The sequence below is a fragment of the Arctopsyche grandis genome, chromosome 11 (assembly GCF_051622035.1).
Source record: "Arctopsyche grandis isolate Sample6627 chromosome 11, ASM5162203v2, whole genome shotgun sequence".
In the NCBI taxonomy this organism is placed as follows: domain Eukaryota; kingdom Metazoa; phylum Arthropoda; class Insecta; order Trichoptera; family Hydropsychidae; genus Arctopsyche; species Arctopsyche grandis.
Genome location: NC_135365.1, coordinates 15587490 through 15612656, shown reverse-complemented (window position 1 = coordinate 15612656; position 25167 = coordinate 15587490). Strand labels below are relative to the sequence as shown.

General features: G+C 31.2%; 1 protein-coding gene across 1 annotated transcript; it reads left to right on the top strand.

Annotated features, from left to right (window-relative positions):
* Positions 1–1010: 1010 nt before the first annotated feature.
* On the top strand, positions 1011–25167 carry LOC143918580 (uncharacterized). The gene is given in 45 exon segments (XM_077440520.1): positions 1011–1431; positions 2469–2961; positions 3554–3709; positions 4684–5040; positions 5085–5268; positions 5345–5501; positions 5571–5652; positions 5906–6089; positions 6161–6353; positions 6424–6566; positions 6640–6774; positions 6855–6966; positions 7069–7216; positions 7302–7448; positions 7539–7611; positions 7692–8020; positions 9799–9926; positions 10920–11003; positions 13767–13932; positions 14006–14189; positions 14272–14428; positions 14508–14589; positions 14669–14849; positions 14930–15119; positions 15202–15344; positions 15424–15558; positions 16100–16274; positions 16408–16582; positions 16698–16847; positions 16931–17003; positions 17083–17227; positions 20244–20736; positions 20805–20960; positions 21746–22069; positions 22146–22329; positions 22414–22570; positions 22640–22721; positions 22976–23159; positions 23236–23428; positions 23501–23643; positions 23717–23851; positions 23961–24322; positions 24423–24569; positions 24656–24728; positions 24807–25167. Coding segments are annotated over 45 exon segments (8361 nt in total). The 3' UTR covers positions 25053–25167.

The window sequence follows — 25167 nt, the reverse complement described above, 5'->3', positions numbered from 1 at the left end:
TTTAAGAAGAAGTTCAGTGGAGCAGAATCTCGAAAGCGAAAAAATACTCAAATCGGGAGTTCATCGAAATTGACTAAAATCACAAATTTTTTAAAGCCTCTAGTGACATAGTGGAATTAAGTCCTCCAGCAGTTTTATCAGAAAAACAACCTAGCTCTCCTTTGAGCAATACCGATGTAATCGAACCAGCAGTTACGGATAATACGGCGAACTTAACTGTTGCAGAAATTCAATCGACTGAGCCTAGCTCTTCTTCCTTAAACATTTCTGGTGAAGTGGTCGATTCATTTATAAGGTTCCTTCTTCAAGAAAAATAGCCGACTGACCGAGGACATTACACAAATGAGCTGACAGAAAATGACACCAATCTGAGGAAATTTATATTGAATCACAGTACTTGCCAACCTGATCTTGTATCTTTTCCTCGAGACCTCGTTGGAAAAAGATGCTTTTCTAAAAAATATTTTAAGTGGACCAACCAGTCTGGGATTGAAATACAAAGGACGTGGGTAGGTTACTCGGTAAAACTGAATAGAGCGTACTGTGAACCGTGTTGGCTTTTTGCTGACAAAAAAAATTTATATTATAATTCCCCTTGGGTTTAAGGCATACAAGACTGGAGAGGACTTTCAAAAAAAAAGGATGACCAATCAGAAGCAAAGGGACTAAAAAAGAAAATGGAAAGTTTCGAATTTATTCTCCTACTCATGCTTTTTGATAACATTCTTCAGCCTCTCAACTTTGTATCAAAGCTCCTACAATCAAAAAACGTCGATGTTATCAGTGCTCAGTCGATGATCGAAAATGCATACGACAATCTCAATCGTTTTAGGAATACATTTGAAGAATTTGTTAACGATTTCAACAAAATGGGGTTTGGAGCCAAAATTGACATCGAATCGTCAATATTTTGTCAAAAAGCACTTCGATGAACTTAGTAATGATACACGATTCCAAGATTCATTGAAAAAGTTTGAAAAATTTTTAATGCGGCACTAGACGTAGCCTTGATGCAATTGAAGGTTCGTTTTACATCTTTTAACGATATTATTTCAAAGTTCGCCTTCCTACAAAGTAAAAATCTCATTCAATTATCAGATGACGACTTATATCGTGAAGCCAAATCTTTAGCCGACCAATATGTCAATGACTTTGACAAGTCACTACCTAACCAGGTGTTTGATTTCCGTTTGTGCTTAAGAGAAAAAATTGAGAAGATCGACAGTGTTCATAATTTGGCGAAGCTCTTCATTTGTGATTTTTACACTATAAATTCGTCATTTCCTGATATCGCCACCGCAATCATTTGGTTCCTTATGCTTCCGGTAACTGTAGCCACTGCTGAGCGCTCGTTCTCTAAGTTGAAACTTATTAAAAATTACTTAAGGTCAACTATGTCACAACATCGACTCAAAGGATTAGCGCTGATTAGTATTGAACATGAGAAAACAAATAAAATTCGTACTAGTTGTATGTATTTTGAAAAATTATTTTGCTGAAAAGAAAATAATATGTGTATATGGGGGGGGGGGGGGGCGCCGTAAAATATTTTGCGGGGGGGCGCCTGGAATTCACGTTACGCCACTGGCTTTCAACAATGAGCGCTAGTTGTAATATAACCGTTGTATATAGCTGGTGTTCGTTGTGTATATGTTACAGTCGAAGTGTATTTTCAGTTGTAATATAATTGGTTTTTTAGGTCGTTCATATTCGAATACAACTAGTAAATTATATATCTACATATAATACATACATAAGTTTGTACAATTATATATTCACGGGCTCTGAACTCTGTGAATTAAAAAAAAATTAAAATCGATAGATGTTACAAATATTTATAAATTTTAATTTAATTTAGAGTTAGTTAAACGTCGTCCATAACAAGGTGGAAGCCCTGCAAATGGTAAGGTTGGTAATTGGTATGATTCACCGAACTAGTTGTTTCCAAATCTTATCAGTCGATAATGGAACTATCTTAAATGATGACTTATACATCACTTATGTTCAGATTTCTTATATTTCATCACTTACATATCTTCATACTAAGGTTTGGCTTGAGTGGTTAAGGATTCTCATTAATAGCTTGGTAAGTAAAGTTAAAGTATCATTATTAGATATTAATAAGTGAATGATAAAATCAGTTTCCTGTTCATAAGCATATATGTATATTTTCTACAGATATCTTTATTGCGTTCTATGGTATTCTATATGTACATATATATTATTGTTTAAAAAATTATTAGTACCTACATATGTACAAAAAAATCTAACCACGCGTGTTACCTCAATGTGATTAATGTCAGCACATATGATGTACATTTATATGTAATTTTTCTATAAAGAGACCACTTAAGAACTGCTTATCAGTGACCTGGTGGTAGAAACTTTACATACGTTGAACTATCTCAAAAAAATGCAATAATTATTCTAAAAATAAATAATCCTTTATAGATTTTTTGACGTTTCAGGAATGATGTTCAAAATAATATTACTGGTCTTTGTGGTTAGTGAATGTATTGCATCTCCGATTTCGCTGACGAAAAACACCAATGTTGAATCTTTCCCGAAAAAGAAATCCAATTTTTTACAATACCGACTGCCAGGAACGACAAAGCCTTCGCACTACACGGTGATTTTGAAAATTGACCCAAATAAACAGGATTCGTTCCCAGGACACGTGGTCATCAACACATTTGCCGAAATAGAAACTGACGAAATTGTTCTACATTCCAACGTTTTCAGGATTAATAATATTACTGTGCACTCGACAGAAGACAATTACAATATTTACATGAGACACAAAATATCCAATGACGATACGAATTTTTTGCGAATAAAACTAATGAAAGTATTAAAAATGAACCAATTGTATATAATCGATATCGACTATTTGGGCAAATATGGAAATTCTTCACACGGACTGTTCATAAGCTCTTACCAGAAGGATGATGGAGCAACAAAGTATGTTAAAATGCAGATAATAACACTGTACGACAAATGACGACTTTTTTTGGTTCAGAGACGAGATATGACTTTTCTTATAGATCGATCGAGTTTTTAGCTTGCAATTTTACCGATTCAAAATCCAGCACACTTCCAATTAACCCTTTTAAACGAATACAAAAAATAGTGTGGTCAGAACACTATTCCAATAAATATATTTCAATAGAAAATATTCAATATAAAATAGTATTAACAGTGGGAAAAAATCCCAAGTGAAAATACGTACTTTTGACTTTTAATTTGAACTAGACGAGATTTGAAAGCTGAAAAGTATAACAAATGAAAGATAAAATACTCGACTTTAGATTTCAATATTAATTTTGAACAGGAAATTGACAAATTTTGAGACATTGGCCGAACAACATCAATATATAAAAAAATATCTCCGAATCTCGAGCCAATCAACATTTTTTATTACCAGATTCGTGTTTACTGGGCATAGATCTATAAGAAAAGTCATATCTCGTTTCTGAACCATTTTTCGTGTCAAACAGTGTAAACAGTGGATTTCACGATGAATTTAAAATGTGTAATATTATTTTTTTTCCAGATACTTGGCAGTTACTCAACTAGAAGCAGTGCATGCTCGAGAAGTTTTTCCATGTTATGATGAACCTGCTATGAAGGCGATCTTTCAAATAAATATTTACACACCTGCAGGATATCATGCAATATTCAATATGGATCAAACAAACGTCTCTTTACTGTAAGTTACCAAAAAATTGAAGATGTACAATGTGACTTAACGTACAATCTACTACACTTGAAGTGTGATTAACTTGAAGTATATTATATGTGTGTACATACACCACGTTATATAACTAACTAATAAAAAATCAACGTTTCAATAAAATAGTAGTATATACTGATAATTACACTTTACTGTTATGCATATGTTACGCGGAATCCATGAAATTACCTATTTTACGTGTAATCAACAAGAGAATTGCCAAATGTGTGAAAAATGCAAGCACGTCGCCTAGTTCACGCATTCAAAGTGACAGTTGAATGAGGATGTTCAACTTAGTTTAATATACAGATTATTATGTATAATATTACTACATTCATATGTTTCGACCATCTTATATGACTTATACATAAATTAATGCTATTTTTATATGTAGATACATTTTGATCAATATTTTAATAGTCAGAATTTCATACCTTGTGAAGATGTTGACACAAAACACGATGTTGAATAACTAACTTAACACTGGTGAGAACATTATCAGCGTATAAAACGATACAACGATTATACAAAAAAATGTGTTCAAATTAATCATATAGATTTGAGTAATCCGTCTTATGTATCAATGCCATAAATTTCACGACATCAAATCGCTCAATTTTGATGACAAAATTTGATCAGTTAATTAAAAAAAATATTATTTTACGTTGTTTAATACATTTAAGGCCTTTCACGATGAGCTACCTATGCAGATTTTCACAACGGAAATTATCGATTCGATGTCGATAATGCAATATAAATTTATTGAAATCATCAATTAATTATATTTTAATGTAATGAAATAAAATATTTTATAGGCCTACGTATGTACATAGATATCTAGTTTAATTGACATATGATATTAATAAAAAAATATGGCTAGAAAACACAAGATATAATATTTCATTTCGACATTATTTATAAGTAATAAATTTTCGTTTCATTCTTTTCAGTCCTCCAGTACAAGATGGCCTCTATTTGAATGCATTCGAACCAACCGTTTCAATGTCATCTTACTTGATTGCTTTTGCAATTTCTGACTTTATCTTCGTATCTAACGAAGGTCAGCCCACTCAATATTTTTCTAAAACGTATAGGGTATATGCCAGACCAAATGCTATTCAGTATGTAGACTTTGCATTCAAACTCGGGGAGAAAAGCATTGATGATTTAGAGAAGTACATAAACATCACATACGACCTTTCAAAGCTGGACAATATAGCAATTCCTAATGTTGGAGGTGTAGCAATGGAAAATTGGGGACTCATCACATACGGGTATGCTATTATCATCCTTCAAATCACGCCAATGTGATATTATTTATTTCTTATCGCTTATTATGACGTGTTTTCAGAGAAGCTGATTTATTCAATATACCCGGTGTTACGACTACGGATGACTTGCAATTAGTCATTACTAATTTATGTCATGAGAATGCTCATATGTGGTTTGGGAATAAGGTCACTCCTATTTGGTGGAATTATATATGGTTAAAAGAAGGGTTTGCTACATACTTTGAGTCCTTCACATCAGAAAGAGTAAAATCAATGATATTTACATATGTACTTTGGTAATTAAACAAAACACTAAATTCTTGTGCAAATGTCTTAACAGATCGCTCCAGAATGGCGAATTATGGACCAATATGTTCTCAGAACACTCCACAAAACTATGGAGGCCGATGCTTTAGCATCAACCAAATCTATGTCATCCTCAGTCATAACGCCATTGGAAATCTCTCAAAATTTTAATGCAATCGCTTACAAAAAATGTGATGTTCAATTATATTAAATATTTTAAATGTAAATGGATATGTTTATTCTCTCAATTTTTATTTTAGCTGGAAGTGTTATTCGAATGATGTCCCACATCCTGGGAGAGCCAATTTTCAAACAAGGATTGACAAATTATTTGAACTCCGTGTAAGTTTATTTTAGAAATGAGTTCGGAGTTTTTAAGCGAGAAGTATAACATAATTTAATATAATCATTTAATTTACTTAAAAGATTTATATACGTATATGTGTACGTATTGTCCAGTTGTCAACTGAAATTAAAAAAATAGTCTATTTTTTTTAATAGTTTCAAGTTGAATGAAAATTATGTTCAATTTTATTCAAAAATATTACTTAATTTGGATATACCATTAGCAATATGTATGAAATATTCATTACAGACCTCAAGGTATTGCAGAGCCAGAAACGCTATTTGCCGGTCTGCAAGCGGCAGCTGATGGCAAAGGATTGTTTCCGGAAAATATTACGGTTTCAGATGTTTTTGGATCTTGGTCAAACCAGCGTGGTCTACCTGTAGTTAGCGCTGTAATATCAAACGACAAAAACTCGATAGATTTAACCCAAGTGCGTATCGCATTTATACTCAAAGCAATTTTAAGAAATGCTTCAATTTTAACATTATTACGAAATTTCAGAGACGCTTTTACCAAGATTCAGAAACTTCCAGCTCGGAAAAATGGTGGATACCAATAACATGGGTCACTTCTAAAGATGGTAACTTTGAGCACACGTCAGTACAACAATGGTTTAGTCCAGATCAAACCACTTTGAATATTCCTATGGACTTGAAAGATAATTCCTGGTTTATTTTAAACACACAAGTAACAGGTAGACATTGAATTACAATTTTTTTTAAATAGCTTAGATTTTTTATGATTTCATTTTTACTATCATAAAGGTTACTATCGTGTACTGTACGATGATAATAATTGGAAGGTTCTGAGTGAAGCTTTGAAAGCTCAAAACTTCAGTAATATTCATTTTTTGAATAGAGCTCAACTCCTTGATGATTCCATGGCACTCGCAAAATCTCTAACCATGGTATTTTAATCATTTTATTTTTTTATGAAAATAATTAATATTAAATGAGTTTTTAATATGTTTGTATTTCCAGTCCTACAATATTACATTTGACTTGTTAAGCTATTTAAAAGAAGAGGTTGATTTTATTGTTTGGAAAACTGTAGAACCAGGAATACTCTTCCTAAATCATATAATGCAAGCATCTGCCAACGTTTCTTTATACAAAGTGTGTATATTCATACATATGTAATACAAATTAGTCAAAATAAAATAATTATTAATATTTTTACAAAAATTAAATTTTAGAAATATATACTTAAAATCAGCGATAAAATGTACAATAGCGTTGGATTTTATACAAATGAAAATGACGATTATATAAAGAAAATGTCGAGAATAACCATTACCAGAATTGCCTGTAGTGTGGGAAATGAGGATTGCTTGAAAAAATCGAAAGAAACACTAAAAAAAATAACTAAAAATGAGGATGATTATATGAAAATTGATCCTGATATAAGAGACATTGTATACTGTTATGGCATTAAAAATTCTACATTAAAAATGTGGAATTTTTTCTGGAACAAGTACACTAACTCGTCGTCAATGTTTGAAAAGACCACTATCCTCAAAGGTTTGGCTTCTTCCGAAAATGAGGATATTATCAAAAAGTAAGTCGTATATATTTATGTACATAATAACACTACATTTCGGATATTAATTTCCTTCTCTGGATTTAACATTTTTCTCTTTCAGTTATTTATCCATGAGTATTGCAGAGAAAATCGAACTTACTCCAGATCATAGATACATTATTGTAAAATCAGTTATCGATTCTGGGGAACTCGGTCTAAATCATGCAATGGAATTTGTCAAGAATAATTTCACCACTATTCAAACTATGTACGTACCGATAACCAGTACATTCGAATTTAAAGTATACCTGATTTATTTTTTCATATATTTGATCGTATTTACATACATCTATTCTAGGATGCCCTCGAGTACGGTAAAGATAATCAATGCTCTTAGAGACAATATAGTTACGGGAGGCAGTGAATCACAAGTATGTACATACATACGTACCAATTATGATTTTATATTTCCCACCACATTTAATTTGAGAAAACATTTTATTTTATATAGTTTGGGGCTTTTGCGGATCTTAATATAGTACACTTTACATCATCAGAGGGAGATTTTGCGGATGCATCATATGAAATTATTAATAAAAATACAAAAAGGATAGAAAAAGTTTTGAAAGACATAGATCCATGGTTGAATTCTACTGATATTTTTCAAGAAATTGTTGGTAGGAATGAAAAAGAAACGAAAGCCATAGATCCATCGTTGAATGAAAATTCTACTGTTATTTTTCCAGAAATTGTTGGTAGGAATGAAAAAGAAACGAAAGCCATAGATCCATCGTTGATTGAAAATTCTACTGATACAAATACTAAAAACGGTTTACTTTGGTATTCTTTGGTGTTCTTTGGTGTTCTTTGGTGTTCATAATTTTCATATTTTCAATAATTATATACCTCTTATACAGTTCACATGGTTTTCGTGTTAGTGGTGATTTTTTTTATATATATTAATGTACATATGACTAGCATATGCATATTGGTTTTAAAAATACATATTGGTTTTATTTAATGGCTGTTGATATTTGGAATTTGTTATAAATGTTATTTTGTTAAATTTATGTTTTTCTTTTTTTTTGTCGTGCCTTTAGCATAAAATATTTACAACACCATTATATGATAATATTTATTGTAATTCTGATGTTTTTGATAAATTAACCCTAAATTTCGCATTCCTAATTAATACTTTTTTGATGAAATGAAATAAAACCCAAAAAATTAGATTACAAATATTATAATAAATTCATTATATTTTCTCCGCTGCTATTTTCTTAAACTATGAATTATTCATTCATTGCCAGAGCCGTAGCGATGTTATTGGTGCCCTTGGCAAATATCAAATTTGGTGCCAATTTAAAATTTTCTTATTATTACTATTTAAATTAAATATTTAATATTTAAATTAAACATTAAAAAAACAGTTATTATTTATATTATAAATGTTCCACATTGACAATTTCGCAATAAATATATTATAAAAGGAATCAGTGCAGTTAAAACACAATTAAAATGTCGAGATTATTATTTTTTTGTCGTTTGTTTATCATTTATTTTAATTTTTATAAATGGCTTATCTCGATAAAATAAACGAATTTCTGTTATTAATCCACAAGAATAGTCGAAATATGATTTTTCTAAGTGGAATTTTATTTAATTCTCATTTAAAGACAATTTAATATATTATCCCTATTAATTCAACTCAGATTTGTGAAAATACGAGTAAATACTAGTACGAGCTTTTAGCTCAAAATTTTACCGATTTAAAATTCAGAAAACTTCTAATTAACCCTTTTAAACGAAAACAAAAAATAGTGTGGCCAGAACACTATCCCAATAAACATGTTTCAATAGAAAATACTCAATATGAAATAGTATTAGCAGTGGGAAAAAATCCCAAGTGAAAATACGTACATTTAACTTTTGATTTGAACTGGACGACTACTTTGAAAGCTAAAAAGTACTACAAATGAAAGATAAAATACCCGACTATAGATTCCAATTTCATTTTGAACAGGAAATTGACAGATTTTGAGACATCGACCGAATAACACCAAGATATAGAAAAATCACGCGATTTGAAAAACACATACGTATGTATATCTCCGATTCTAGAGCCAATCAACATTTTTATTACCCGATTTGTGTTCACTGGGCATAGATAAAAAGTCGTCATTTGTCGAACAGTGTAATTATTACAGCTAAAAAAGCTACAGACGAATTTTCCCTGAATTTGGCTTTAGCAAAGTCTGTTATTCTATTATCAAAATTTATATTACTTACTAATTCAATTTCTATTGTTATATATTTGTTATAATATTATACTAAGATATTTTTTATAATACAATTTAATGCAATGTTCAGTAACTTTTACATAAACTATTTTCTCGAAAATTTCTAAAATCATTATTGAGCCCCTGAATCAATAACGATGATCACTAAATATCCTGTTCCTTCTGCTGAAGTGCGGTGTTAACCTTATTCCATTTATCAAGTATGAGATTCCACTGATTTAAAAATTCAAGAAACTTATAATTGTACATTTGAAAGTTTCGCAAGTGAATGTGAATTAGCAAAATTATGATCGTATTTTATAATGTTTAAAACTGAAGTACACATGTATCTAGTAGAAGTTCTTCTTTTGGACCTTGGGATGACATATACCTGACAAAAAGGGCAACTTGTGCCGTGTCTTTTATGTCGCAAGACTCATCTATAGCAAGTGATAAGGCAGAAGAAAGTTGAATATCTTCCACCTGCAAATATGTTACATTTGAAGACATTTTAACTATTCTATCTTGTACTGTTTTAGCGGATAGTGGCAAATCTTTAATTTTTTTCACGATTTCTGGTTTTTTTTTGAAATCACAAAACAGTTCTTCAGCTGCACGTATGAAGCAATCTTTGACATACTCACCATCTGTGAATGGTTTACCTTTTTTTGCAATTTCTAGTGATACCGCGAAGCTTGCCAGATTAACATTACATGTAGATTGCATCCAGTTAATTAACGTAGAACTTGATTGCTGTTTTTGTTTTTGGAGTTCGTCGACAGCTTTTTTTCGTTCTTCGCCGGCTGGATATTTACTAGCAAACTGAGTATGTTTTTAGTGAAGTGTCTCTCTAAATTTGATTTCTTAATGTATGCGAGTTTTTCTTGGAAAATGAGACAAGTCGGAAGGCCATCTGAGTTGCATATGAAAGCGAACGACTCCATCCAATCCCGATTGAATTCTCGATGCTCTTCTTCAGTTCTTCTCTTTTTTTTTGTAGATGCCATGCTTGCGGTGAAGCTATAATAAAGAATTTTTAAAATTATTATTTAGGTATCCAACAGCAGATGACAAGTTTTGCAATTATTTACTTTGCTTGATCAAGTTTTTCTTGCAAGGACTGTTCAATTTCTAGTTCAACTTTCTCTGTCATTGTCTATTATTTCTATATCGGGCTCTGAAGTATTTGGACATACTTACAACCATGTTTATTATTGATGATTTATTCTTCGCTGTATCGAAGAACTGGACATATAAATATTGTAATAAAATGTACTTACATAAAAATAGATAATCTTCGTACAATTAACAGAAACAACAGCGTCTTAGCACAACACACATACCGCGTAACGAGATCTAAGCACTTGAAAATCCGACTGAGAAAATCATATTCGTTTCTAAATAGCACAGGTCTCATAAAAAGAAAAAAATGTCAATATATGCTTCGAATATCATTGCAGCTGAGGACAAAATCTGCAACACGATTCAGGCCGTGCGTACCATTTCGTGGAAGCGGCGAGCGGATGACGAAACTACGAGCTGGGGTGAACGCTTCACTGCAAACAAATAAATTATGACTGTATTGTTATTTGTGGAATTCGAGAGCTTCCGACGGACTGACGTCAGTGACGACGCGTGTGACGGGGGAGGGGTGCGGTGAAAAGCGACCACAAGTGACTCGGTGTGATAGAATCGGTGCCTAATCCTCTTTAATCGATTCAGAACGATTTTTAATTTTTTTTTTTTTGATAAAATATATAATATTTGCGTATGGAACTAAAGAGCCGCAGCTTCACATCCAAAGAGCCGCAGCTTCACATCCAAAGAGCCGCATGTGGCTCGCGAGCCGCAGGTTGCCGACCCCTGACCTAGACAAATCAAGGTCTGGCCAACAACGAGACTTAGCGGGGAATCGAACTCGTAACATCAAGTACGAAATAATTCAACATTCACCACTAGACCACGCTGCTGGTATTAATTTATTTATTCTAAACAGACCATTGTGGCATAACAGGAATTCCTAAAGCGCCACAATGGTCAAAAAATATAACACAAAAAAAAAACAAAATAACAATTAAACATAAACATAAATACATCCATACATAAACATAAAAAATAGCATTTAATAATAACAGATAAAGTAAAAATATCAAATAAAATATAGCATAAGGAATGCCTTGCACCTACAGCCAGTTTCAATAAATATGTAAGAAACAACTACAAATACAAAACATCCCTGTAAGGCCCAAATGGAAGAGAGTTAATCAAAATTTCACTCATAAATCACAATCAATCATGAAAACAATGATGAGCGCAGACTACCAGATAAATGGGTTAGAGTAATTTCCGACAATTTACGCTCACTAAATATATATGGTATATATGGATGGTGTACATATATGTTTATATAATTGCCTTTGGCCAGGAAGGCGCATTGGGTTTACCTGTTAGGCCTTCTTGGTGTAAATTAAATAAAAAAAATAAAAAAATTAAAAAAAAAATAAAAAAATATTAAAAAAAAATAAAATTAAAAATAAATATGGTTTGTCTCGCGAGACCATATATTATGCAAATGCAAATTTGTATGTTTAAAGCAATATCGAAAAATATCTTGGTTGGCAGAAACGCCATTCAATGTGTCTTAACTCACATAAATAGTCGTACAATTACATAAAGCTGTTACAGATAAAGGTCTTAGATTGTATCACATATATAAATAAGTATGTATTTACATACATATGTATGTACATTTGTGGGTTCATAATGCGTGATTCGTAGCAAATTATATAAGTGCTAAAAGGAAATTGAATGTGATGAAGATGTATTTATTTAACGTTAATTCAATTACTTTATTTCATCACGTAAATGACTAGTGAAAAAGAAATTTTCCACTTATCTTGGATATGATTAATCCGATGACATCGACAATCTTGTTTTAAATCAAGATTGAAAAAATCTAATTATTCTTTGTCATTTGAATGATTTTTATCGTTCTTCATTGAAACGTCCTTCAAAATTTAGTTAAAAATGTGTTTTACGTTTATTACATGTACATAACAATTAGGCTGAAAAGTTCGTAGGCTAGCATAGAAAAAATCTTTTTTTTGTTAGAATTTGATTTTATTATTCAATATAGTTGCCTTCGAGGGCGATACAACGATTATAACGGTCATACAATTTTTCGATACCATTTTTATAGTACGATTTGTCTTTAGCCTCAAAATAGGCTTCAGTTTCGGCGATTACCTCTTCATCGGCGCAAAATTTCTGTCCAGCGAGCATCCTCTTGAGGTCTGAGATCAGGAAAAAGTCGCTGGGGGCCAGATCTGGAGAATACGGTGAATGCAGAAGCAATTCGAAGCCCAATTCATGCAATTTTGCCATCGTTTTCATTGATTTGTGACACGGTGCATTGTCTTGATGAAACAGCACTTTCTTCTTCTTCAAATGGGGCCGTTTTTCCGCGATCTCGTCCTTCAAACGCTCCAATAGTCGCTGTTAATGGTTTTTCCCTTTTTAAGATAGTCGATGAATATTATACCATGCTCATCCCAAAATACTGATGCCATAACCTTGCCAGCCGACTTTTGCGTCTTTCCACGCTTTGGAGTCACTTCATCACGTGCAGTCCACTCAGCTGACTGTCGATTGGACTCCGGTGTGAAATGATGGAGCCATGTTTCATCCATTGTCACATATCGACGCAAAAATTCGGGTTTATTACAATTGAACAGCTCCAAACACTGCTCAGAATCATTAATTCGTTGTTGTTTTTGGTCGATTGTGAGCTCGCGCGGCACCCACTTTGAACAGAGCTTTCGCATACCCAAATATTCATTCACGATATGTCCAACACGTTCCTTTGATATCTTTAGGGTCTCAGCTATCTCAATCAATTTCACTTTACGGTTATCCAAAATTATTTTGTGGACTTTTTTGATGTTTTCGTCGGTAACAGCCTCTTTGGGGCGTCCACTGCGTGCATCGTCATCGGTTCTCATTTCGCCTGGTTTAAACTCAGCAAACCACTTCTCAACGGTTGATTTTCCTGGTGCAAGGTCCGAATAATGTTTATCAAGCCAAACCTTGGCTTCAATAGTATTTTTTTTCGCCGAAAAACAATGCTTTATTAACACACGAAATTCCTTTTTATCCATTTCAAACTAATAAAAGTTGCTTCACTCAAAATGCTATAACTCACAAACTAATAGTACGACAGCTGTCAAATTTATACACGTGTCTTTTTAAGGTTGGGGCTAACTAAAAATCATATGGATTTAAAACTAGTAGCGCTATCTATGTGTCAGCCTACAGATCAGGTCAGTCAGATTTCGCTCTCGATATCGGCGAGAAGAGTATAAATAATCTGAAAAAATACACTAACGTCACCTATGCCCTTTCAAAACTGGACAACTTTGCCATACCGGATTTTTCAGCAGGCGCCATGGAGAATTGGGGTCTTATCACATATAGGCAAGACTTTTTTTTCCATCTTTAAAATACTTTTGTTTATATTTGATGAATTGACGTATCGTTTGCACTTTAGAGAGCAATATTTGCTAGATATACCTGGAGTTACATCTACGAGAGATAAGCAGTTCATCGCTACAATCATGTCCCACGAAAATGGTCACATGTGGTTTGGAAATGAAGTCAGTCCAGCATGGTGGGATTATCTGTGGTTGAGTGAAGGATTTGCCACGTATTTTGAATCATACACAACCCAAGAAGTATGATTAATTTTTTATTTAAATTTAAAACTTTTACGTGAAAAGTATTAATTTAGGTACATATATAAATATTCTATAATAGGTTGCACCAGAGTGGCGAACAATGGACCAGTACGTCATGGGATCCATTCATAGAGCCATGTTAGCAGATTCCGTAGAATCTGCGAACCCAATGACAGCTTCTGTCGCTTCGCCGCGAGAAATCAGCAATAATTTTAACAGAATAGCGTATGAAAAATGTACGTATTGTGTTATTTTATTTTCAATAAATAATCACTTTCAATGATCTGTTTCATGTACAATTTATTTAAATTCCAGCTGGCAGTGTGATAAGAATGATGGAACATATCTTAGGAACGGCAGTTTTCAGACAAGGTCTCCAAAATTATTTGAAATCCAAGTAAGTTTTTATGTTTATATATAACATAACTTTTACTTTAAATAAAAAAAAAAACGTAAGTAACATATCTTAAATTTAGTCCTCTAGGTCTCGCAGAGCCACAAAAACTATTTGACGGTCTTCAAGCAGCTGCCGATGGAAAAAACATACTACCAGATGATTTAACAGTTACAGACATCTTTGGAATTTGGTCAACTCAACCTGGATATCCTTTGGTCACGGCCACAGGAGGCAACAATGGATCCATAAACCTGACACAAGTTTGATTAAATACATATGTTTTACTATAGATGTACAATTTAATATATAAATTAATTGGAAAATCATGCAATTTTATCAGACGCGGTTTTATCAAACAAATATTACGTCTTCCGAAAAATGGTGGATTCCAATAACTTGGGTCACATCTAAAGGGGGTGATTTTCAAAATACGTTAGTGCAAAGATGGTTCAGCCCGAACGATACCGTTTTAAATATACCCTTGGAGTTAGATGAAGATAGTTGGTTTATACTAAACAAACAAGAAACTGGTATTGTATTTTCATATTTTTTTAATTTTATTTGTATATATTTTAAATATTGTTTATAAATTTTATTTTTATCACGAATCAGGCTACTATCGTGTGACGTACGACAACAAGAATTGAAAACTTTTGGCCTCAGCTTTGAAGGCTCAAAATTTCAGCGGTATTCATCTTTTAAATAGAGCTCAGTTAATTGACGATTCTTTAGAACTGGCGAGGACTTTACGGCTGGTTTGTATTTTTCTGTTTTTTAAAAATATAGCAACATATTTATTTATATATTGATAAAATGACATTGTTTTTTCTACAGAACTACGCTACGACATTTGATTTGTTATTCCACTTAAAAGAAGAAGTTGACTTCATTCCTTGGTTGACTGTATTACCTGGAATAAACACGTTGAACTTGGTGATGCCTGCTGCCACCAATTTCAATAAATACAGGGTATTTAATACACATATACATATATACATTTAAAGAAAATTTCGTTTATATGTACATACATATGTATGTATGTACATATGTACTTACTTTCGCGTATACTTCCGGTCATCTTTATTTTTTTACAGGATTTTTACTAGTTTCACTTTGTCCGATGGTATGGAAAACTCCCTATATCCTTCTGATCGCTTTGAAACTTTTGAATTTTGCGAGGTTTTGCCCCCGATAGAGATGTCAATTGTTTCCGCTATGGCAGTAGTGAAATTTAATCACGATAAATGTTTAAAAATTCGTAAATTGTGAAGAAGGTGACAGCCATTGTGGACAATATCTGAAAAATTTGCATTATAGGTTCTCATATATATTTTTCTTTCACTAAAAAAATATTTCCTTCTTCCTTTCGGATTCCATTCAAATTTTATAAATATAAATACTGTCGATTTTTCCTGCCACATTCTAAATATCTTGTTAACTAAATATAAATTAACTAAAAATTTTGTATCACCATCTTTGAATCATTCGAGTCTTTCTTTTCCAAAAATAGACACCTGTAATAATAGATAAAGTTTACAAAAACGTTGGTTTTAAACCAAAACCAAATGACGATTATGTTACGAAAATGAACAGAAATATAATCTTAAACATTGCTTGCAATGCCGGAAATGTGGACTGTAAAGAAAATTCTAACAAAAAACTTGAACAACTGACTCAAAATTATAGTGAGATTACTGATATATTTTAAATATACCGCAAATTTTATTAGACACGAGTTTGTTGAATTGTATTAAAATGGCTTATCATTTGAAAATTTACTGTTGAAATGATTTCTAAATGTTTATAACTATTATGCAGATATGACGATTGATCCTGATGTGAGAGCCTCTGTTTATTGTTCTGGTATTCGTGACGCCACAAATGACTTGTGGAAATTCTTCTGGAGCAAATACATCAACGCAACGTCTAATTCTGAAAAAGTAACCATCCTCACATATCTTGCCTGCTCCGAGGATATTGAAATCCTTCAAGAGTAAGTCTAGTTAAACGAATCGCAAACACTAGATCATATATTAATAATAAAAGGGAGTTTTTTTAAAAGTGTGAGAATTCATGAAATCTGAAAATAATTTTATCATATCTTTCAGTTATTTAATGTTGACTGTTGAAAACAATTCTGGACTTTTCGACAATAGACACAGGTACACTGTACTACAATCTGTAATCAATGCTGGATATGTAGGTGTTGATCAAGCCGTAAAATTCATTACGACGAACTTCGCCGCTATCAAATCGATGTAATTATGTTTTTCTATATAAACTTATTTTAATATTTAAATATTAATATGCAATTTAACCTACATACATATATCTTTTACAGCATGCCTGAGTATACAGTAACCCTAATAAACTATATTAGGAGTAGAATCGTCACCAAGGAGAATGTAGATCAAGTGTGTATATGATTGATAATAATTTACAATTTGTTTTCGTTTTAATATTAAATTTTATTTTATATTAAATCAATTACAGTTTAACGAATTTGCTCAGACCGGAGATTTCACAATAAATGAAAGTGTAGCTGTAGCTGTAGCTCAATCTGTGATAGCATCAAATAGGGCGTGGCTTGATAGAGTATTGCCAGACATTGATTCTTGGTTGTTGGAAAACGTGGAGAGTTCTACCACGATTTCAAATATTTCTGAATAAGTATTGTAAGATTTGAGAAAGTAACCATTATGACTGTAGCAATATAAAAATTAAAATATAAATATTCAATTTGGTACACGACTTTCAATTTTTATTTTATTTAATTTGTATATTGAATTCCTTTGTTTTAAAAATTAGGAAATCTCAATATTGTCCCAATTTATGTACATATAACTTGTATGTTTATGACCAGACTGTTTCTTTATACATATATGCACATATGTTCCAGCCAAATTATATTTTCAGTAGTACATTATATATACGTACAACTGAATTTTATTCCAATATTTATTCCAACTGGCGTTTTACGTTTTTCATATTCGAATATAATTCAGTTATTAAATTATATCTCTATAAGAACAAAAAAACTTTCAACAATGTGCGCTAGTTGTAATATAACCGTTGTATATAACTGGCGTTCGTTGTGTATATGTATGTATTTTAAAGTCGAAGAGTATTTTCAGTTGTATTATATTTGGCGTTTTAGGTCATTCATATTAGAATAAAACTAGTAAATTACATATCTACGTGAGCCAGTTGTAATATAACAGTTAAGCTTTGACTACTCTGATGATTATAAGAATGCTTTATTTTCATATATTTAATTTGTTACACGTTTTTCAATAGAAGTGTCAGGTTCTGAACTCATTTAAATCAAAAATAATTTTAACAGTTTGAAAGTTGATCGATAGATGCCACTAAAATTTATAAATTTTAATTTAAAGTAGATCTTTTTTCCAACCAATCCATACATATTATGTATTTATATGTATTACACAATTCTTTTCCAAGTATATTTCAATATTTGGTACAAAAAATGTGATTAGAATATTATCAAAAGTATCGATATTTACATAATTCCAACCAATTCAATGCTATTTTAATCGTAGAAAATATAATTTTCCAAATTGACTGTGAGGTAAAGCGATATGTCATGTATAGGTACATACATGAAATAAAACTGAAGTCAGTTTGGAAAAGGAATCTACCCAGAAAAAAAAAAAAAATAAAGAAACTGAAAAAGGAAATGACTGTTTTGAAAATAGATTACAACTATTATAAATAATTCAGTATGTTTTATTCGCTGCTAATTTCTTAAACTACGAACCAAAAAATTCATTTTTTTAGTCATTTATGAATCATTCATTAATTACCACTCATACCATTTTTTGGTTAATATATTTAAGTATATAATAAATTATATTTATATGCACTTGGTTAAATATATTTTGTACATAAAAAAGTTGTTTATTTAGATTTAAAAACCGGGAATTTGTAAAAACAATATTATCGAATTATCGGTCAACAGAAATTACGGTAAATTGGAATCATTAATACATACACACATATAATATAGGTAAAGTGCCATTAGATAAGCCCTCATTCATTTATATTTCGTCATTTGTACGGTGAAGTAGTAAATTATATAAAATTGATTATTTTGAAATGAAATGATATCTTATCAGTTTATTTTAATCGATTTGAGGCTTCCCAAAGTTTTGTCAGGTAAAATCGTAATTAAATTGGACCAATCCATTATAGTAAATATTAAATGACACTTTTAATAGATTTTTCAAAATAATATGAATGATTTTTATAATTTGTATGTATTTTCCCGATGGAAATTGTGCTTAATTTTATATTAACATATTTTCTAAGGTGTATATTCTATTTTTTTTAATTTTATAAACAAAAGCATAAAGTTTTATATTGATATACATATATACATATATGTATATGTATTCTACATAATTAAATTAAAATATACTTTGACCCAAAATAGTTGAGAAACTGTTAATCATAATTATCATCCAGATTAAGACAATATTTCATCACTTTTCTCCATATTATGGTTTGGTTTTGGGTGTATAATAGTTCTTAAAGGTAACTTAGTAAGTAAGGTTAAAGGATTATTGTTCTAACAAAAAAATTGTTTCATTTCTGTTTTCTTTTTTCAATATGCATGTCCTTCAAGTATGCATTTCCTTCAAGCAATTGCGTTAATATTGCGTCATTTAATCGAATATGAAACTAGTTGAATTATCAGAAAAAAGTGGGAAATATAATCTAATCTAATAATTGATACAATTTAATTAAATATGTACATATCTGTGACTCAGTATGCCCAAAGGCATCTACATTTTATGTACATAAAATCTTGATAAATACTCAATATTAATATTTGTTCAATCAATTCGTAAACAGGTAAAAAAAAGCAATTTTAATAAAGCACGTACGTATATATGAAATTTGGTGGTTATTCTATAAATTTAACTAATCTCATATTAATACTGGATGGGTGATTATTCTAAACAAAACGATCTCGATCACGGAACACCTGATACCCGTAAATTCCATCCATCGAGAGTTGTACACGCGAACTATCATACTTACGACAACTCGAGTTCCAGATATTCCGTATTCGCGATTGTCGTGCGCACGATCACATTGTGTGAAATAGTCTGTTTACCATTATTACTACATGTATCAATTTTCAGCTTATTTTGATTGCATTACGTTTTCGATTTTTGTAGCCAAGTATTTCATACATAATTCATATGTACATACATATGTACATATATCCCTTGTCAATCGTGCGCACGTGGCACCTAGAATCGTGATCATGAAGACCTTTTCTGCATGATACGCTTCTTTATCTGTTTTCCGTTGATAAGCATACATTTTTTAGCATATTTCAAAAAGCTTTAATTTCATTCGTTTTAAAATAATAATAAAAATCAATTTTAAATCATATTTTTGTTGATTTTTTGTAAAAAAAAAAACCCTTAAAAACTGACTATCGGCAACTTGGTGGCAGCAACGTTAAAAATTTTATATAAAATTTTTAAAATGATATTTAAAAATAATTTGTAAAGTAAGAACAGTCAGTGACCTGGTGGTAGAAACTTTACATACGTTGAACTATCTCAAAAAAATGCAATTCTGAAAATGAATAATCCTTTATAGATTTTTTGACGTTTCAGGAATGATGTTCAAAATAATATTACTGGTCTTTGTGGTTAGTGAATGTATTGCATCTCCGATTTCGCTGACGAAAAACACCAATGTTGAATCTTTCCCGAAAAAGAAATCCAATTTTTTACAATACCGACTGCCAGGAACGACAAAGCCTTCGCACTACACGGTGATTTTGAAAATTGACCCAAATAAACAGGATTCGTTCCCAGGACACGTGGCCATCAACACATTTGCCGAAATAGAAACTGACGAAATTGTTCTACATTCCAACGTTTTCAGGATTAATAATATTACTGTGCACTCGACAGAAGACAATAACAATATTTACATGAATCACACGATATCTAATGGCGATACGAATTTTTTGCGAATAAAATTAACAAAACTGTTAAAAATCAACCAACTGTACGTAATCGACATTGACTATTTAGGCAAATATGGAACTTATTCACACGGACTGTTCATAAGCTCTTACCAGAACGACGATGGATTAACCAAGTATGTAAAAATGCAGAGCAATGAATTGCACGATCAATTTTATAATGTGTTACGTAATTTTTTTCCAGATACTTAGCAAGTACTCAACTCGAAGCTGTGAATGCTCGAGATGTTTTTCCGTGTTATGATGAACCTGCCCTGAAGGCGATCTTTCAAATGAATATTTATACACCTGCAGGATATTATGCAATATTCAATACTGACCAAACAAATGATACTTCACTGTAAGTTACCAATATAGATATACATACGTTCGTATTTGAAATAAATGTAGCGAATTTTAATCTACATTCAATCACACTTGAAGTGTGATTAGCTGTACAAATAGCACAGTACATAAATAACTTACTAAAAACTACTGAGAAAATAAATAAACGTTTCAACAAAGAGCAATAGATAACATTCCGACAAAAAGATAAAATTATGTATGTTATTGATACTTAATGATTTATAAAAACTGATTATAAAATTTTTAAATATGGAGTATATTGTGCCAATAAACATGTTTCAATAGAAAATACTCAATATAAAATAGTATTAACTGTGGAAAAATCCCAAGTGAAAATACGTACTTTTGACTTTTGATGTGACTACTTAGAGAGATTTAAAAGCTGAAAAGTACTACAAATGAAAGATAAAATACCCGAATATAGATTCCAATATTCATTTTGAACAGGAAATTGATTTTGAGACATCGACCGAACAACACCAAGATATAGAAAAATCGCGCGATTTAAAAAACACATATCTCCGAATCTCGAGCCAATAAACATTTTTTATTACCAGATTCGTGTTCACTGGGCATAGATCTGTAAGAAAAGTCATATCTCGTCTCTGAACCAAAAAAAAAAATAGTCGTCATTTGTCGAACAGTGTTAGATGTACATAAATAACTCAATATAATTTTATTGAAATCATTTATTAATTAACTTTAAATGCAATGAATCAAATTTTTTTGTAGGCCTATGTTATTTATAAGTAATTAACATTTCGTTTTCATTATTTTCAGTCCTCCGTTACAAGATGACCTCAATTTGTACGCATTCGAACCAAGCGTTCCAATGTCATCTTACTTGATTGCTTTTGCAATTTCCGACTTTTCCTACGTATCTAACGAAGACCAACCCATTCAATTTTTTTCTAAAAAGTATAGGGTATTTGCAAGACCGAATGCTATTCAATATATAGACTTTGCATTCAAACTCGGGGAGAAAAGCATTGATGATTTAGAGAAGTACACAAACGTCACATACGGCCTTTCAAAGCTGGACAATATAGCGATTCCTAATGTTGGAGGCGGAGCAATGGAAAATTGGGGACTTATCACATACGGGTATGCTATTATTTTCCATCAAATCACTCCAATGCTATCTTCGTTATCTAAATAGTTTATTATCACGCACTTTCAGAGAATCTGGTTTATTCAACATACCCGGTGTTACGACTATGGATGACTTACAATTAGTCGTTACAAATTTATGTCATGAAAATGCTCATATGTGGTTTGGAAATGAGGTCACTCCTGTTTGGTGGGATTATCTGTGGTTAAATGAAGGATTTGCTACATACTTTGAATCTTTTACATCAGAAAGAGTAAAATCAATGATTGAAATATACATATGTATGTACTTTGGTAATTAAACAAAACACTAAATTCTTGTACAAATGTCTTGACAGATCGCTCCAGAATGGCGAATTATGGACCAATATGTCCTCAGAACACTCCACAAAGCTATGGAGGCGGATGCTTTAGAATCAACCAATCCTATGTCATCCTCAGTCATAACACCATTGGAAATCTCTCAAAATTTTAATGCAATCGCTTACAAAAAATGTGATGTTCAATTATATTAAATATTTTAAATGTAAATGGATATGTTTATTCTCTGAATTTTTATTTTAGCTGGAAGTGTTATTCGAATGATGTCCCACATCCTAGGAGAGCCAATTTTCAAACAAGGATTGACAAATTATTTGATCTCCGTGTAAGTTTATTTTAGAAATGAGTTCGGAGTTTTTAAGCGAGAAGTATAACATAATTTAATATAATCATTTAATTTACTTAAAAGATTTATATACGTATATGTGTACGTATTGTCCAGTTGTCAACTGAAATTAAAAAAATAGTCTATTTTTTTTTAATAGTTTCAAGTTGAATGAAAATTATGTTCAATTTTATTCAAAAATATTACTTAATTTGGATATACCATTAGCAATATGTATGAAATATTCATTACAGACCTCAAGGTATTGCAGAGCCAGAAACGCTATTTGCTGGTCTGCAAGCGGCAGCTAATGGCAAAGGATTGTTTCCGGAAAATGTTACGGTTTCAGAAGTTTTTGGATCTTGGTCAAACCAGCCTGGTCTACCTGTAGTTAGCGCTGTAATATCAAACGACAAAAACTCTATAGATATAACTCAAGTTCGTATCGTATTTACATATACTCCAAAACAATTTTAAGAAATGCTTCAATTTTAACATTATTACGAAATTTCAGAGACGCTTTTACCAAGATTCAGAAACTTCCAGCTCGGAAAAATGGTGGATACCAATAACATGGGTCACTTCTAAAGATGGTAACTTTGAGCACACGTCAGTACAACAATGGTTTAGTCCAGATCAAACCACTTTGAATATTCCTATGGACTTGAAAGATAATTCCTGGTTTATTTTAAACACACAAGTAACAGGTAGACATTGAATTACAATTTTTTTTTTAAATAGCTTAGATTTTTTATGATTTCATTTTTACTATCACAAAGGTTACTATCGTGTATTGTACGATAACAATAATTGGAAGATTCTGAGTGAAGCTTTGAAAGCTCAAAACTTCAGTAATATTCATTTTTTGAATAGAGCTCAACTCCTTGATGATTCCATGGCACTCGCAAAATCTCTAACCATGGTATTTAAATCATTTTATTTTTTAATCAAAATAATAAATATTAAATGAGTTTTTAATATGTTTGTATTTCCAGTCCTACAATATTACATTTGACTTGTTAAGCTATTTAAGAGAAGAGGTTGATTTTATTGTTTGGAAAACTGTAGAACCTGGAATACTCTTCCTAAATAAGATAATGCCAGCGGCTGCCAACATTTCCTTATACAAAGTGTGTATAATTACATACATACATTTATTCATATATAATTGCATGAATATCTAAATTCATTAAAATATATACATTTATTTTTATAAATTTATCAAAACTTAAATTTTAGAAATATATACTTCAAATCAGCAATAAAATGTACGATAGTGTTGGATTTGATACAAATGAAGACGATGATTATATAAAGAAAATGACGAGAAAAACCATTGCAAAGATTGCCTGTAGTGTGGGAAATGAGAATTGCTTGAAAAAATCGAAAGAAGCACTCGAAACCTTAACTGAAAATGACGTTGATTATATGAAAATTGATCCTGATATGAGAAACATTGTATACTGTTATGGCATTCAAAATTCTACGGTAAAAATATGGAATTTCTTCTGGAACAAGTACATTAACTCATCGTCAATATCTGAAAAGACCACTATCCTCAAAAGTTTGGCTTGTTCCGAAAATGATGATATTATCAAAAAGTAAGTCGTATATATGTATATACATACATAATAACACTGCATTTCGGATATTAATTTCCTTCTCTGATTTTTTTCTGATTCTCCCATTTTTCTCTTTCAGTTATTTGTCGATGAGTATTGCAGAAGAAATCGAACTTACTCCAGATCATAGATACATTATTGTAAAATCAGTTATCGATTCTGGGGAACTCGGTCTAAATCATGCAATGGAATTTGTCAAGAATAATTTCACCACTATTCAAACTATGTGCGTACCGATAACCAGTACATTCGAATTTAAAGTATACCTGATTTATTTTTTCATATATTTGATCGTACTTACATGAATTCTAGGATGCCCTCTAGTACGGTAAAGATAATCAATGCTCTTAGAGACAATATAGTTACGGGAGAAAATGCGTTACAAGTACGTTCCAAATGTAATTTAATATTTTCCACCACATTTTATATTTATTTTATTTTACTAGCATTTTATTCTTTATAGTTCGATGATTTTATGAGGCTTTATATAGATGACTATACAATGACTGAAGCAGATGCCGCTGACGCAGCATTTGGTATTATTCTTAAGAATCTTTATTGGATTGAAAATGTTTTTAAAGATTTGGATCCATGGTTGAATGAAAATGTTATTAATATTTCACTCAAAGACTCCAGAAACTCTGCAAATACTAAAAACATATCAATTTTTGTTGCCACTCTTTGTTTTTGTATATATTTATTATTTTAACTAATGCAAATATTAAGAAATGTATGTACATAGATGTATAGAATTAATAGCAAATGCATAATAAAATACATTTTGATTAGTCATTTGATATAATAATAAATTTTATAAATTTACC